Below are 17,456 nucleotides of genomic sequence, written 5' to 3'. Positions count from 1 at the left end.
CAATGTGTGCACAGTGCCAACAGTTCTTAGAATTGTGTTTTTAAGTAGAATTTCCTCTCTTAGATTTAGTTAAGTACCAGCACAGTAACTTGATAGTAAAGGGTAGACTTGACTAAAGCTACTTAAGGCTTTCTGTCTTGTGAGTAAACTTTGGTTGGGATCTGATGATAATCACAAAATTACCTTTCCTTGCACACAGCTGAACTCTCCCTTTGATCAAATTTGCTTAATATATTGGCTGGGTTTTGTTCTCTCAGCATGACTGAGAAATTGTGGCTGTGGAAGAATAACCCATACCTTCATTCTATTTCATTCATTATCTATAAAATTGCCTGGCAAGTTTTGATGCAAGAATCACTTATTCTGGAATGTGATGTTTAAGAAAGGAAAAAGTTTGATCTCTCATTGCAACTCTAAATAGAATAATTTTATGGTGCGGTCAGTATCTATAGCACTTTCAAACTTCTGATGAACCAGGAAGGGGATGTTAAGTAACAGTATTGATCCGTAGTGGTTTTGTGCTGGTGCTACTCTACACAGAAAAGCTCCTTCTAGTGTCAGAGAACATACGGGAGAGACTGGACTTCAGTTAGCGTTTGATCTTCCTGTAAAGCAGTCCAGCTCTGAGTAGATAATTAAATGTGGATTATCCTGATTATGTACCTGTTGTAGGTGTTTCTTTTTTATATTTTCCTCTACATAGTAAAATTTCAGTGTGAAATTCACTGATAAGAAACTCTGAGAAATATAGAAACTGCATAATTCTAGATCCCATTTCCCTTCCACCCCATTTCCAAAATAGAGTTCTTGGTGTTCTTAGTCTTACTTTACATAAATTGCTTGTCATATTACTTGGCTACGTGCAGGCTTTCTTTTTGAGTTGACTTTGTCTTTTCAGAGAAATAATTTTAGACCTTTGTTCTGGAGTTTTTTTTAAATCTTGTTGGATTTAAGCGTAAACATTGGCCCTGAAGTAGCATATGTTCTCCCAAAGACGCCTAGCATTGCCTTCATTACCTCTTTGTTCATGGAAATTTGAATAAACCTTTTTCTTCAGAATTGTGAGGAAAATTTTATTAATACCTTTTATGTGTTCATAGAACAAAGTTGGTTTTTTTCAATATTATATTCTTAAGATGAGAAGTTGTTTTTATTACAGAGAAAAAAGAAACATTTTCTTAAGAAACCGAAAACAGGGAATATTATCACCCAGTAACCCATTAAAAAAGGTAAAGAAATGACTTGATTTAAATCATGTAAAACTTAAAACCGTCATCAGTGAAAATTCTTTTTTTTTTTTTTTTTTTTGAGACAGAGTCTCACTCTGTTCTGTTGCCCAGGCTAGAGTGAGTGCCGTGGCGTCAGCCTAGCTCACAGCAACCTCAAACTCCTGAACTCAAGCGATCCTCCTGCCTCAGCCTCCCGAGTAGCTGGGACTACAGGCATGCGCCACCATGCCCGGCTAATTTTTTCTATATATATTTTTAGCTGTCCATATAATTTCTTTCTATTTTTAGTAGAGATGGGGTCTCGCTCTTGCTCAGGCTGGTCTCGAACTCCTGAGCTCAAACGATCCGCCCACCTCGGCCTCCAGAGTGCTAGGATTACAGACGTGAGCCACCGCGCCCGGCCATCAGTGAAAATTCTTGAAGCCCATCCCTGCTACAGCCTCTGACATAAGAAATCACACCGGAGCCTCAGTTAGAAATTTGAAAGCATGTGCTGTGAAGTGGCATATCTGTAGTATGTTAGGAATGGTATAATTTAAGAGTACTCATCAACCATTTCATTCTGCAGGACCAATCTGACTGTAACGTGTGACGTTTACATAGAGACCCCTGAGACGGGAGGTGTGTTCATTGCAGGGAGAGTAAATAAAGGTGGTATTTGGATTAGAAGTGCCAGAGGAATTTTCTTTTGGATTTTTGCAAATGGCTCTTACAGAGTTACAGGTGATCTCGGTAAGTGACAATTTTTATAGCATATGACTTACTGTGTGATTATGTCACTTTGGGCATCTATTTGTTATTTGTGGGAGCAATAAAAGAGTTCTACGTGAAGGTGCTTGGGCATCTAATTGGGAAGAAATTCAACACATGTAAGCGAACACCAAACAATTCAAAATTATAGAGAGTTATTTAATTCATACAGAAATGGGAAACACAGTAAAGGAGAAAATAACTGTGCAAGCTTTTTAGGGTATTGTAGAGTTGAGCTGGGCTGTGAGGGTAGGATTTGCATAGACTGGGGTGAGGTGGTGGTGCTAGGGAGAAAATGCTCAGGAAACACTGTAAATAAAAGCAGGACTGTAAGAATGTTGCTGTTACGCTTAGGGAAATATCAGGAGTGGGATTGATCTGCTTAAAATGGAGAAATCTTATTTCCTAATTTAGTTAATATTTGAAAACAGCTTGACTTTTCTCATTCATCTTAACATCTCTTGTGTTTGGTAGAACAGTATTTTTTTCCAGAATAGGTGCTTAGAATATGTGCAAGTTGAATTACATGCAGTTCACTTTGGTTTTGGGATGCACCAACCCATTGAAACTAGGCGTTATTGGTGGTGCCTTTTCTTGATTCTCAGTCTCTTGACTTTTGCATTAAAAAAAATCTCCCTTTTATCATTTGCTACCCTTTGCCTTGGCTCTGTAAATAAAATAAAACTTAAAGAGGGAGCAGGTATTGAGGACATTAGTGTAGGAATTGCATATTTATGGCATTACTAACCTAGATGGTTCCTCGCTGATTTCTCAATGCAAAACAGAGAGCCAGAGAGGTTAATTGATTTGCTCGATGTCTCAAAGCTAGTTAGTGGTAGAATTGGAACTAGGAATTTAAATCTGTATCTTTAGTCTCCACTGTTCTATGTTTTAGACTGCCTACTCAACATCTTATCCTGGATTTTTCTTAGTAAATTTACAAATTAATTTATTATTTTCTTCCTCTAATTCTAACTTAATTCTTTTGTCATGTAACCAGTTAGACTGGCTGGAAATCTTATGGTAGTCTTTGACTCCTCCCTCTTATCCTCCATATTCAGTCTAATCAGATACAAATGCATAGGTGAACTGTAGATGCTAACACATTATACTGTCATTGGTTTTTAAGTTTATTTCACCGCTTCTGTTGTGAGCTCACATATAGCATGGCTCAAGTAGGATTTCAGTATATGCTATTAAATGCATGGCTAAATGAATGATGTTTTGACTGAAATCAGTTGTAGATCTGGGAATGAAGGGATGTAGTTTTTTTTTTTTTTTTTTTTTTACTAAGGCTGACTTTATAATTGCCACCTGAGAACCTCCACTGAGTTATATGATTCTGCAATTGAGACTTTAAAAATATATCAATTAGGATGATCTTTTCATGTTACAGCGGGATGGATCATATATGCTTTAGGACGTGTTGAAGTTACAGCAAAAAAATGGTATACCCTCACGTTAACTATTAAGGTAAGTATTGCAGTCATAATGCCTGAAGGTAAAAATGTGCTTTTCTTGTACCTTTATAGAACTTTCTCTTATAAAATGAGGGGGAGAATCTGATGATTATGTGTGTCAGGGTAACTCACAGGAAAACCATTAGTAGTTGACTTTAGAAAACTACTATTTTTAAAAATTTTGGTTTTATTTTTTAAATTGAGGAGTAATTGGTAAAGTCAATAGTTGAACTATTTTTTTTAAACTTGCTTGAACCAACACTATCATTTGAGTTTATAGATGTAAGCAAAGTCATAAATTTGTTTTTGCTGGTTAAGAATAATTTGGTTTTCAACTGTAATTGGTTTCTTAGAAGTTGGTTTCCATGAATATTTTTGTTAGAGAAGATACCAGATTAATCTTAGTATATGGAAATCTAAAAATATTCATCAGAATCACTGGTTGATCATGAATTACTGATTGACAGTGCTTCCAAGGGATGCTGTATAGAGAAATTCTTTTGTATAATATGCTGCTCTCTCCCAAGATAGTCCTTTCATAATTTTGTTTAGGTTACACTAGAAATTAAAAGTGGGCTTCAAGTAACTTTTGAACAATTCTTCTTTCCTCCCACTCAATCACTAAAAATAACAGTGCTGATTATTTAAGCATTAACAATATGTATTGAAGATCTGGTTTGGATGTAATGTAATTTATTAGTGTGGTATGGTTAATACCACACTTACTGGGCATAACTTTGTTCCCAATTCTTCCCTTTTACCATGAACTGAGGCAGTAAGGGCTGAGTTTACTTGTTCATAAAGGGGAGAGATCCTAAACGTGCTTCCTAGGGTGCACATAAAGTGTTCTTTGTTTAGGCAGATATTTAGAAGTGGAATTGCATTTTATTTTTTATTTTTTTCAATATTTAAACTATTCTAATTGATCTTGATTTAATTTTTTTATTTCAAAATATTAAGGGGGTACAAATATTTTTCATTGCATGGATCGCTTTTGTAATGCTTTAGTCATTGCTATAAGTGTGCCCATCATCCAAGTAGTGTTCATTATACCTGTAGGTAGGTTTTCACCCATCCCCTTCATCCCCTTCCCCTCCTGCTTGATTCCCACTGCGTTTTACTTACCTCTATGCACAGGTGTGCTCATCGGCTAGTTCCAATTTAATAGCATATACATGTGGGATTTGTTTTTCCATTCTTTAGATACTTCACTTAGGATAATGATTTCCATTTCCATCTAAATTATTGCAAAAGGCATTACTTCACCATTTTTTATGGCTGAGTAGTACTCCATGGTATACATATACCACATTTTGTTAATCTACTCATGAATTGATGGGTACTTGGGTTGATTCCCCATCTTTGCAGTTGTGAATTGTGCTGCAGTATTTGAGTGCATGTGTATTTTTGATAAAATGACGACTTCTCCTTTGGGTACTCAGTAGTGAGATTGTTGGATCAAATGATAGGACTACTTTTATTTTAGTTCTTTGAGGAATCTCCATACTGCTTTCCACAGAGGTTGTAATAATTTGCAGTCTCATCAACAGTGTATAAGCATTCCTTTCTCTCTGCATCCATGCCAGCATCTATTATTTTTGGACTTTTTAATAAAAGCCATTCTAACAGGGGTAAGGTAATAGCTCATTGTGGTTTTAATTTGCATTTCCCTGATGATTAGGGACACTGAGCATTTTTTCATATGTTTATCGGCCATTTATCTTCTTTTGAAAAGCTTCTGGGATATTGGTTGGTAGTTTTTTTTGTTGTTGTGTCCTTTCCTGGCTTTGCTATCAAGGTGATACTGGCTCCATAGAATGAGTTGGGAAGGATTCCCTTCTTGATGTTATGGAATAATTTCTGCAGTATTGGTACCAGCTCTTTCTTGCAGGTCTGGTAAAATTCAGCTGTGAATCCATCTGGTCTGGGGCTTTTTTTTGTTGGAAGATTTTTATTACTGCTTTAATCTCACTGCTCATTATTGGTCTGTTCAGGAGTTGATTAAATTCAAAAGCCAAGGAAACAATCAGCAGAGCAAATACACAACCTACAGAATAGGATATATTCACAAGCTATATATTCTATAAAGAACTAATACAGAATCTACAAAGAACTTAAATCAAGAAAAAAAACCAATAAACCATTAAAAAGTGGGCAAAAGACATGAACTATGAAGATAGATGCAAGAATGCTCATTAAAATACTAGCATACTGAATTTAACAGCACATCAAAAAAGTATTCCACCATGACCAAGTGGGCTTCATCCCAGGGATGCAAGGATGGTTCAACATATGTAAATCAATAAATGTGATTCACCACATAAACAGAAGCAAAAACAAAGACCATATGATCATCTCAGTAGATGCAGAAAAAACATTCAACAAAATCCAGCATCCTTTCATGATAAAAACCCTCAACAAATTAGGTGTAAGGAACATTACTCAAAATTATAAAAGCCATATATGATAAAACCATAGCCATCATACTGAATGGGGAAAAGTTGAAAGCATTCCCCCTAAGAACTGGAACAAGATAAGGGTGCCCCCTGTCACCACTTCTATTCAACATAGTGCTGGAGGTCCCTAGCCAGAGCAGTCAGACCAGAGAAAGAAATAAAGGGTATCCAAATCGGGAAAGAGGAGCCAAACTATCGGTTTTTGCTGATGTTATGATCTTATATCTAGAAAACCCCAAAGCCTCCATGAGGAGACTCATGAAATTGATAAATAAATCCATCAAACTCTCAGATTGCAAAATCAATATACACAAGTCAGTAGAATTTCTATACACCAATAGCAGTCAAAGTGACAGTCAAATCAAAAACTCAATACCATTCACAATAGTTATAAAGAAAATAAAATACCTTGAAATATACTTAACCAAGGAAGTGAAAGATCTCCACAAAGAGAACTATGGAACACCGAGGAAAGAAACTGCAGATGACACACATGAATGGAAAAAAAACATATCATGCTCATGGATCAGTAGAATTCAACATTGTTAAAATGTCAATACTACCCAGAGTGACTTACAGATTCAGTGCAATCCCCATCAAAATATCAACGTCATATTCCACAGATCTAGAAAAAATGATTCTACACTTTTTTTGGAACCAGAAAAGAGCCTGAATATCCAAAGCAATCTTAAGCAAAGAGAACAAATCTGGAGGCATCACATTACCAAACTATACTACAAGGCTATAGTAACCAAAACAGCATGGTATTGGCACAAAAATACAGATATAGATGAATGGGACAAAACGGAGAACCCAATTATAAAACCATCCACATACAGCCAACTGATCTTTGACAAAGCAGACAACAATATACACGGGGGGAAAAGAAGCCCTATTCAATAAATGGTGCTGAGAAAATTGGATAGCCACATGCAGAAGAATGAGATAGGATCTATTTCTCTCACCACTAACAAAAGTTAATTCAAGATGGATAAAAGACTTAACTGTAAGGCATGAAACCATAAGCATTCTAGAAGAAAATATAGGAAAAACTCTTCTAAAATATCCGCCTAGGCAAAGAATTTATGACTAAGAACCCAATGACAATTACAGCAACAACAAAAATAAATAAATGGGATTGCATTTGAAATTTTAACAGATATTGCCATATTGCTAGCCAAACTGTACACATTTTTATAGCAATTGTAATAATATTTGATATTATAATTTTAAAGATTTTTTTCAAACTAACATATATGATTTGTATTTCCTTGGTAATTATGGAGATGGGACATCTTATGTTTATTGTCTGTTTTTATTTTCTCTGAAGTTGCCTATTCATATTCTTTCTTCATTCTTCTATTGTGTTGTCTTTTTCTGATGGATTTATATGAATTTATTATATAGTCTGGGTTGAAACCATTGTCTATTACATATGTTACAGATATTTTCTTCTCTTCTTTGATGTGTATTTTAATTTTGCTTGCGGTATCTTTGATGAATAGATTTTTAAATTTTGATGCTGTCAAATATTTCACCTTTTTTTCCCATTGCTTTTATGTTTGTGTTTTAAGAAGGCCTTCCCCTTTCTCAAGGTTAGGAACAATTTTTCTCAAAATTAAACAAAATCTAGGATTTATTTGTATGTTGAAGCCTTTATTGCATCTGGAATTTATTTGTGAATTGTAAGGGGAAGTACCCAGTATAATTTTTTTTAAAACAAATGGATAGCTATCATCATTTATTAAATGGACTGTCTTTTGCCCGTAATTTAAAGGCCATCTTTTTGATGTAACAAATCAGCACATGTGTATAGGCTTGTTTCTGAACTTTTCTGTTTTTCATATTGCTCTGTTTGTCTGTTATCCAAAATTACACTTTAAATTGTGTTAGCTTTCTGAACGCTTTGATTATACGGCTTACTCCCTCACTTCCTTCACAGGTCTTTCCTGGCCACCTGATATAAAATAGTGCCCCATCTCACTCTCTGTACCCCTGTTGCTTTATTTTCCTCTAAAGCTTTTATCCCCACTTGACATCACACATATTCTATTGATTGCTATTGATTGCTTATGTGTTTGTCCTACCCTTCATTAGCACATGGCTCCTTTAATGACAGGCCTCCACCCTTTTTATTCCCTGCTGGCTCTGCAGCAGCTAGGAGAGTACCTGGCACACTGGCAGAGCAAGAGCTCAAAGAATACTTGGTCAATCAGTGGATACCTGAGGGAGCAGCTTCCTCATTGTTTCTTTTTCAAAATTATCTTTGCTATTCTGTATATGTACTCTGCTATTTGAATTTTTAAAAACAGCTTTTCAATTCTGTGAAAATTGCTGCTGGTATTACATCAACTTATATATCAATTTGGGGAAAATAACCTTTTAAATGATCCTGTGTTTCTCTGTGCAAGAACATGGGAACAAGAACATGCTGTATCTCACCATTCATTAAGATCTCCCAGTATGTCCTTCAGTCTTATTTTTGTTCCTTTTATACATTTCTGGTTAGGCTTGTTTTTAGTAACTTTATGAATTCTTTGAAATTGTGAATGAGATTTAAAAAATACATTTCCTTAACTTTTTAAAGATACTTTGCCTACATGGTTAAAAATCAAAAGGGCTATTGAAAACAGCTGCCGCCTGCCTCACGTCTTGTTCCTTCGTCCTCACCCCCACTCTGTGTTCTGTATCTCTGACACAGCCACTCTTAAGTATTTTAGCTGTTTCTTCTGGTGTGCCTTTAATACAGTGTGGTTTATGACTTTCAGAAATTGGCTCTTGTCTTGCCACTAGGTTGGATAGGGATTTTGCTGGCTGGTACCTACTTCCCCCGCCCCCATTATTTCCTGTGCCATCAGTTTTGAGCGTTCTGCTTTTCCCTTGCATCTCAGCTTTACGCCACGTACTCCGAGAGTTGAGTCTTTCTCCATCTAGCCAAGCTAAAGTGGTCTCTCAGCACCCATCGTCACATCAGCCTGTTGTAATTCTCGACAAGGCACTTATCCCTTGGCTTTCATTTAGTGTATGTGTGTGTGTGTGTGTGTGTGTGTGTGTGTGTGTCCTTCTACTGGAATGTAAGCTCCTAAGAGCTGGAACCTTGTCTTTCTTGTTCATCCTAAATTCCCCGTGCATTAAACAGCATTTGGCATATAAATATTTTCACAGAAATGAAAAAAAAATTAAAACAACATCTTCTATGTTGTCCATGTTCCAAATTACAGCTAATATGAGGATTTTATCATTTTAACATTGGCCATTTGTTGAATTCTTCTCAGTACATGTCAGCTCTGTTGCATGGTGGTTAGAACAATAGACTTTGAGGTCTGCGATGTTCCACTCGGAGTATTTTATATTGCTCAGCTTCAGTTTTCCCATCCATAGCATCAGGAAGACACACCTTCTTATGAAGATTCAGTGAGATAACATATATGAAAGTTTGGTGCAGTACCTGATAAGCACTTAATGAATCAAGTTAATATTCTTAGGAGTAGGAGTGTTTGGAACCAGACAGACCGGTATTCATATTCCCTCACTAACACACAGACTTCCAGCACGGCACTTCACTTCTTTGTTTCCTTATCTATAAAATGGAGACAACTTCTGTGAGGTTGTTTTTAGGGTTAAATATGTTTCATTTTTTTATTAAGCCCCTACTGTATACACTTTCTTAAGTGCTAGGGACAAGAGAGACAAGATTCCTGCTCTCTTAGAGCGTATGTTCTAAGTATTTACTATCTTTAGGGTCTGTTGCAACTACTCAACTCTGCTATAGTGAGAGAGCAGCCATAGATAATAGGTAAATGAATGGATGTGGCTGTGTTCCAATAAAATTTTACTTACAAAAATAGGTGGCCGGCCTGTGTGGGTCATAGTTTGATTACCTGTGTTCTAAGACAATAAACTTGTAAATACATACATAAAAATAATTATGAAGAAAAAAATGAGATAATGATTCTCTAACCAGGGAGATCAGAGAAGACCTTGCTGCACTGGTGATATTTGAGCTCAGACCTGAATGATGGGAAGAACAGTCTGAGCAGACTGCACAACTGGTGCCAAAGGCAGGCTTGGCTGGTCTTGTGTGAGGAGCAGCCGGGAGGCCAGGGTGGCTGAAGCCTGGGGATCAAGTGGGGAGGAGGCGGAGGTGAGGTACTGTTGGACAGGTTTTGCATGTGGTATGATTCGTGTATGGGAGTCCCTTGGCTTAGAGTTAATAGTCACTATTCCGTAGCTGCAGAAGATGCTCAGTGAGCACTTTCAGACCTCAAGATAGCTGTGCAGGTGTGTGGTAATAGGAATGTGGCTCTGAATTTGGAGTTGTGACTTGGATTCAAGTTCCGGCTCTGTTGGTAAATCTGTGACTTTGAGTTTTAATCTTGTTAAGCCTCAGTGTCTCCATCTATAAAATAAAAGAACTAAATTAAGGCCCTTGCATTATAGTTCTATGACTTAAATAGAGATTTATTTTGGTTCTTGGTCTAGTGCTTTGAATCCAGAGCTCTTCACCTTTTGAGAGTAGCTAGTTTTAAATTTTTAGCTGTAATTGCTATGGTGTGAATATATGCTCATAAATGTGCTATAATAATGATAATAAGAACTGACATTTTTTGCTTACCATGTGCCAGGCACACGGAGCTAAAGAGGAGGACATGGCAGCCTCCTCTTCTTTCTCTCTCAGTGACCAGTGAGTCACACCTTACGGATACTTCCCTTCTTCCACCCCTCACCTTTGGCCCCATCGTCAGTTTAACTGATGGTTACTGTTTTTCCAAATTAAGTGTAGGAGCTTCATATGGCTTTGAAGTGATATTCTGTACGTGGGAACAAAACACGAACGCTAAGATAGTTACCCGTCTTCTGGCTGGGCAAAGGCTCGTTAATGAAGACCTTAGAAAACAGTGAGGTAGAGGCAGGTATTTTGTCACCAGCACTGTCCTATCTGAAGAGCTGGTGGCTCTTAGCCACAGCACCTACACATGCAACTACTTTAAATAACAATTTTTTTTTTATTTTAGTGGGCTTTTATCTAAAACTTTATAATAATGTCATGAAAAATTTTGTGTTTTTGTCAGTTTTACATTTTGGTGGCACGCAAGGAAATATTGAGGTATTCCTTGTGCCTTGGGGACTATTTAAATAGGAAGGTAAGAATTTCCTCTCAGAACATTTTTTCTATATTTTAAACTTTTGCTCAACTTAACGGAATTGTGTTTTGCTGTGGTAAGTCTTGAGTAAGAAGGAGATTTGCTCTACTAAGCAGGTGGGCCATATGTTATTAAGAAACAGACTTCAGAGGGTCATTTCCATATGTTTTCAAAGGATGTGTTTCTCTCTACTCCAGGGTCGTTTTGCCTCTGGTATGTTGAATGACAAGTTTCTGTGGACAGACATCCCTGTGAATTTCCCGAAGAATGGCTGGGCTGCCATTGGAACTCACTCCTTTGAGTTTGCGCAGTTCGACAACTTTCGTGTGGAAGCCGCACACTAATACTCGCAGGACATCAGAGAACACTCTTTGGATTTTCTTCCTTTTTGATTTTGGTTCAAAGCCAATTCTTGTTTTGATGGACCAATATATTAGCCTTTGGAGGCTAAAAATAATGAAGAGTAAGTAGGGAGAAAAATATGTATTTGCTTGATCTTGTAGAAGATTTTATTAGAACTAATTCCAGAGGGAAAACAGGTAAATCTTTAACACTACCTGGTGTGTTCCCTAACATTCAAACTGTACATCACTCATCCTTAGGCGTGGTTTGAGTGGTTCAGACGTTGAAGCCTCTGTGCTAATACTGAGGTCGCCGTCTTCATCTTATTTGCAACTGATCATGCAGATGGCAGTAACTTGACCGTCACTGAGATGTGTTTATGAATGCTGACCTTGTGTGTCAGTGAGCTGATGTCCTCACCATAAGATGAGGCTGCCATAATAAGGAGCCGAAGGACACTGGAAGTAGCTTTTTGAAGTCCACTTCGACGTGTTATCCTTACACTCTAGAAAGTATTTTTTTTTCTTTTCCTTTTTAAGATGATGCTTTTGAATTGCATAATATGGTGAGTGGGATGATTTAAAAAAAATGCCTCATTAATAAACTACCTCTAAAACTATTTCTGCAGTAATAAATATTAGCAGATTAACTGGGTTATTTGCATTCTTTAATTCTTTAGATTCCGACTTTTAGTCTTATAACCCTTATAACCCTGTGAATGATCTCCCAGGTGGCTAGATGAAGGGAGAAAACGTATAAAGCCAATGCTGTGAGTGAGTCTAGAGACAAAGTTGTAGCAATTTCCTGTGTCTTATTTCACTGTGCCTTTTGTGGTCTGTCCTCACATGTGGCATTGGTAACAGACTAAAACAGCGAGTGAACGCTTTTGTCTCATGTGTGGAAGGAAAACAGCCTTTTGCTAGCTCACAGAATTGGATCATCTAATGTTTTGTATGGTTAAATGCACTTATTTTTAAGAAGTCCAAATGTGTTTATATTTAAATATGGGTGAGCGTGTTTCTCTTGTAGTATGATTTATGTCTAAGCATTAATGTAGCCCTAAGAAGCAAATCAGTTATTCATGGAGGTAAAGTAAATTCTGGAATTCTTTGTAAGGAAATAATTATTCATTAAACTAATTCTATATAGGAATGTGTAAGGGTCTAACATAGGCTTAGCTACAATGAAGTTTTGCATTACTTTTGACGACAAGAAGCTAATTACTAGAATAAATCAGATTACAGAGAAAATTTTAAAATTAAAACCAAGTCAGTGATTTTCAGTTCATATTTCTAAGTATTCTTTAAATCTAGTATTATAGAGGTATTAATATAATTTATGTATGATGAAATGTTGCCATTTTAAGTATACAATTGAGTGAATTTTTGTAAATGGATATACCTGTGTAACCAACATTCTAATCAAACTATCGAATATTTCCCTCACCCTAGGAGGTTCTCTTGTACACCTGTGCAGTCAATTCCTCTCACTCCCAATCTCAGGCAACCATTGGTATGATTTCTATCACTATCGATTAGTTTTCTTTATTCCCAAACATCATAAAAGTGGCATCATATACTGTGTACTCTTGTGAATGGTTTCTTTCAGTCAGCGTAATGCTTTTGAGATTTGTCCATGTTGTGTGTTTATCAGTGGTTTGCTCTTTCTTATGTCTGAAGAATAGTTAATTATGTGAATATACCGCAATTTGTTTTTTCCCTCCACTTTCCAATATTAAAAATAAAACTACTACCTACATTTACAACAAATCTTTGTATCAAATGTGTTTTTATTTCTTCTGGATGAATACTGAGGAGTGAAATTGCTGGGCCTTATGTTAAGTATGTTTAACTTAAGAAACCACCAAACAGTTTTCCAAAATGATTGTATGATTTTATACTCCCATCAACAATATTTGAGAGTTCCAATTACTCTACATTCTTGTCAGTGTTTCATGTTGTCATTCTTTCTAATTTTAACTCTTACTTGTGGGTGTACAGTAGGTGCATTTCTCTGATAACTAAAGCTATTGTGCATCTTGTCATGAGTTTATTGGGCATTCATATAGTTTGTTTTACGAAATGTCTATTTAAAATGCTCATTTTAAAAATTGTTGTCTTTTTGTAATTTGATTCGACAGACTGTTCTTATAGAAGACTACTGGTGACCAGGAATTATATTTATTGAAGTAGATCCATCAGAGCCTCCAGATGAAACTACTTTGTAAATTGCCAGAGTTACTTTACACACCTAATAGTAATACCTGGAAAAGCACCATGTAAGAGTGTTGAACTTGAGTCCTAAGATCTGGGTTAAATGCCAGATCTGCTATGTATTTATCTGACTTTGGTTGAATCATTGAAGTTGCTGCTTCTATAAAACAGGCTGGATGCTCACTGAGACAGCTTCCATCTCTTACTCTGTAATGCTAATGGTGTGACTTATAGATCTGCGTTTCTTGTATTTAATTCAAGTCTTTAACTTGGTCAGTTGCTTACCAGAAGAGGTGATTTTTTTTCTAGATCAATAAGGTTTGTGACCTATTAATTCTCACACTGAAAGATGATCATACAATACCTAATGCATTTTTGCCCTGGCAAAATGACTTCATCAAGTGAAATAATTTTGCAAATGGAATTTACTTCATTTTAAAGTAATCTAGATAAGCCTTATGGCATATTCCATTCCTCTAGATATATAACCTACTTGAAAAGGACCGTCTTGTATCACTCTCATAGGTCTATTGGTAATATTTTAAACTATCATGGGGCCCAAGCATTGTAATGTGACAGACTAGAATTGAGGTAGAATGCATGATTTAGAAATCGTTGTGTTCTTCAGCCTTTACGCATAGGTGTATTCTTCCTAACACTGATTTTTCTTCTGTTTTGTTAGTATTTTACATTCATTTGAAAGAAAGCCTAGTTTTCTTTGTATGTCAGAAGTTTTATAGTTTTATAATATTATTCAAATTATTCATATTATTCTGAAGACAGCTTTTCTGCTTAATTTAAGCCCATGGATAATTTGAAATTGTTCTAAAATGCTTCCTGCCCCTCCCTCTCTCCTCCCCTCCCTCCTCTTCCTCCTTCTCCATCCTCTCCTTCCTTTTCCAATAAAACTGAACTTGATGCTCCATAGAATTGATAATTATTGTTGAACTATGAAAAATGCAAACATTTTGAGGCATTGTGAAGAATTGTTGGGCAAGAAATTTGAAGTGATTTTGTTCTACCAGGGTATTTATAGTTTCCACGTTCACTAGGGGAGGAAAATGTTATAGAATTAAGTGATTTGAAGATTATACTGAAGAGACAGTTTATTACTTTCTGCATTGGTTTAACAGATTGCACTAATTAATGTTTTTGAATTGTGTAGCATATACTTAACACAATGTGGGTAGTGTTTTAAAGACCATGTTAAAGATTTTACATGTGAGCTAGTCTCATGTGCTTTGGAAATCAGCATAGACTTTGGCATCTGTTGGCATTTTGTTGTAGTGGATTTACAGCTGTATTCGATGAAACAGGCTGTCAGCCACTCAAATGGAGATCCTACTAGACACCAGCAGAAGATACAAGTTCTTTTAATGTACGTAAATGATAACATAACTTACCTGTGTGTTGATGGCTCTTCAGTGTGGGGGGCACAATGGCATCCTCCCAGGTGGGGTTGCACAATTTCTGGCCCTGAAGGCTCACAAGGATTTTAAGAGTCAGGCGCACTACTGTTGTGCCACGAGGCCTCTCAGACACAAGGATTCTTAACTGCACCTGATGCTACCTGATGGGGCTGCGAATATGGTCAAGAGTTTTGCAGATGGGAGGCTTCAGGGTGTGGCTCCCCTCCTGCCTCTTTGCAATTGCTCTGGAGACTCTAGCTTTCTGCTCGACTAATCCCTAGGTGTATCTGGTAACAATCCCAGAACAATTTGAGAATTTACTGCAAGACTGGGTGAATTAAAGGTCAGTTTCTTGGGGATAGCCCCTGCTATGGTTTGGATATGGTTTGTTTTTCCCCACCAAATCTTGTGTTGAAATTTGATGCCCAGTGTGGTGGTATTGGGTGGTGGGGCCTAGTGGGAAGTGTTTGGGTCATGGGACAGATTCCTCATAATGGCTTGGTGCATTCTCCTATTCGTTAGTTCTTGCTCTTGTGAAACTGGAATGGATCAGTCCCTGTGGGGTGGGTTTTTATAAAGCCAGGATGTCCCTCAGGTTTGTCTCTCTTCACATGTGCCCGCTTCACCTTGGACCCTCTTCACCATGTTTTGATATAGCACAAGAGCCCTCACCAGCAGATGCTGGAGTCATGCTCCTTGCATAGCCTGCAGAACTGTGAGCCAAATCAACCTCTTTTCTTTACAAATCACCCAGCCTCACATACTCCTTCATAGTTACATGAAACAGATTAAGAGAGCCCCCCCCCCTCACTAACCCACTAACTGTCCAGAAGTTTCTTCCCACACACACTTTAGGACAGATTTATATAGACTGTGACTATCTTTGCAACTAAGGTTTGCAAATACAACTAAGATGCTGTGTTGGCTAATTTTATGTGTCAACTTGGCTAGGCCACAGTACTCAGATACTTGGTCAAACGTTTTAGATGTTTCTGTGAAGGTGGTGCTTTTTGGATGAGATTAATATTTAAATTAGTACACTTTGAGTAAAGCAGATTACCCTTCACAATATGAGTAGACTTCATCGAATCAGTTGAAGGCTTTAACAGAAAAAGATTGACCTCGCCAAGCAAGGTGGAATTCTGCAAGTGGACGGTCTTTGTACTCAGGCTGCAACTCGCTCCAGCCTGCTGGCCTACTCTGCAGATTTTGGACTTGCCAAGCCTCTTTCTGTCTCTCCCTTTGTCTCTCTCTCTCTCTCTCTCTCTACACACACACACACACACACACATCCTGTTGGTTGTGTTTTCTCTGGAGAACTCTGACTAACACAGATGCCTTTATCCTAGAAGTGCATCTTGAATTTCTTAAATGAAAGTAGGTAAAATCTTCTATTTGGAATACTACATTACATTTTCTAATAAAAATGTAACTTTCTTAGAGCATAAAGATTTTTGGCTGCTTTTGCAGGGGGTAGAAGATGACATGGGAAATCTTCAGTGCTCATAAATATTTGTTGAATGAATTTTGAATGAAAAGCTTACAATAATCTAACTGTGATGACATTTTTTTCCCTAGCAGTCCAAAGGGTGTGAGAACCATTAATTTAATCCCCTAAAGAAAATGTTTATGGCTTGCTGGGTTATGGTGATATTTAACTAAAAAATTTGTTACACAAATATTGACTTTAAAGAATTTCTCTTTTACATGGTTCAGTAGCATTTTATTTTCAACATATTCCTTTTGTTTACTGCTGTTCATTAGAGGAGAAGGGGCTTGTCCCTTCCCATTTAGGGAGACTTGCTGGAAAGATCAATTTACATGTCATTGATCAGAATTTAGTAGAAATCTAGCCAGAGAGTCACATGGGAGGCTGAGAAATAAGGTCTTTCAGCTCGACACATTGAAACTTCAAATAAAACTGGGTTTAGTTACTAAGGAGGAAGGGGAAAATGGGTGTCGGGGTAGGCAACTAGCAGCCTCTGCCACAGTGTGCCTATTTTTGTTAATCTTATTTAAAATCTCAATCGGTGGCAAAGCATTTTGCCTAGTTGTTTTCAGTACTAATATAGGAAAACTGGCAGACCTTAATTATCCCTGTTTTTAGGGAAAAAATAAAAAACACACACTCCTAAAATTATTGAGATATGTTAAAGCTGGCAGAGATCTTAAAAATAATCGGGCAGTGATACTTCATTCTGCAGAGGAGGAAACTCAAGCCCAGAGAGGTGAAGGGACTGAAGTGGAAGTTAAAAGCACTGGTAAGACTTCCTGAGAGCAGAAAGGTCGTCATCTCAGGCTGTCTCTACATGCCCAAAGCCCTCGTTATTACAAATTTAGTCAAAGTCAGAACGCTATCCAGCCCTTCCGTGCTGCACTGTTTTTTTCCTTCCAATTCAACTGTACAAATTCTTGCCACTTGGGAATCTGCATGCTCAAGTCAAAGTTTGCAG

General features: G+C 37.1%; 1 protein-coding gene across 3 annotated transcripts in view; it reads left to right on the top strand.

Moving 5' to 3' along the window:
• GALC (galactosylceramidase) overlaps positions 1-13,146 on the top strand; it is a 48,522-nt gene extending 35,376 nt beyond the window's left edge. For all 3 annotated transcript variants that reach the window (XM_069465194.1, XM_069465193.1, XM_069465195.1), the window contains 3 exons: positions 1,798-1,961; positions 3,376-3,452; positions 11,237-13,146. In XM_069465194.1, the coding sequence (XP_069321295.1) occupies positions 1,798-1,961; positions 3,376-3,452; positions 11,237-11,383 (388 nt within the window). In that variant the 3' untranslated portion in view covers positions 11,384-13,146. The remainder of the gene's footprint in view (positions 1-1,797; positions 1,962-3,375; positions 3,453-11,236) is intronic.
• The last annotated feature ends 4,310 nt before the right edge of the window (positions 13,147-17,456 follow it).

Source organism: Eulemur rufifrons, chromosome 2 (genome assembly GCF_041146395.1).
Source record: "Eulemur rufifrons isolate Redbay chromosome 2, OSU_ERuf_1, whole genome shotgun sequence".
Classification (NCBI taxonomy): Eukaryota; Metazoa; Chordata; class Mammalia; order Primates; family Lemuridae; genus Eulemur; species Eulemur rufifrons.
Note: the sequence above shows the minus strand (reverse complement) of the source record. Positions and strands in the feature narration are given on the sequence as shown.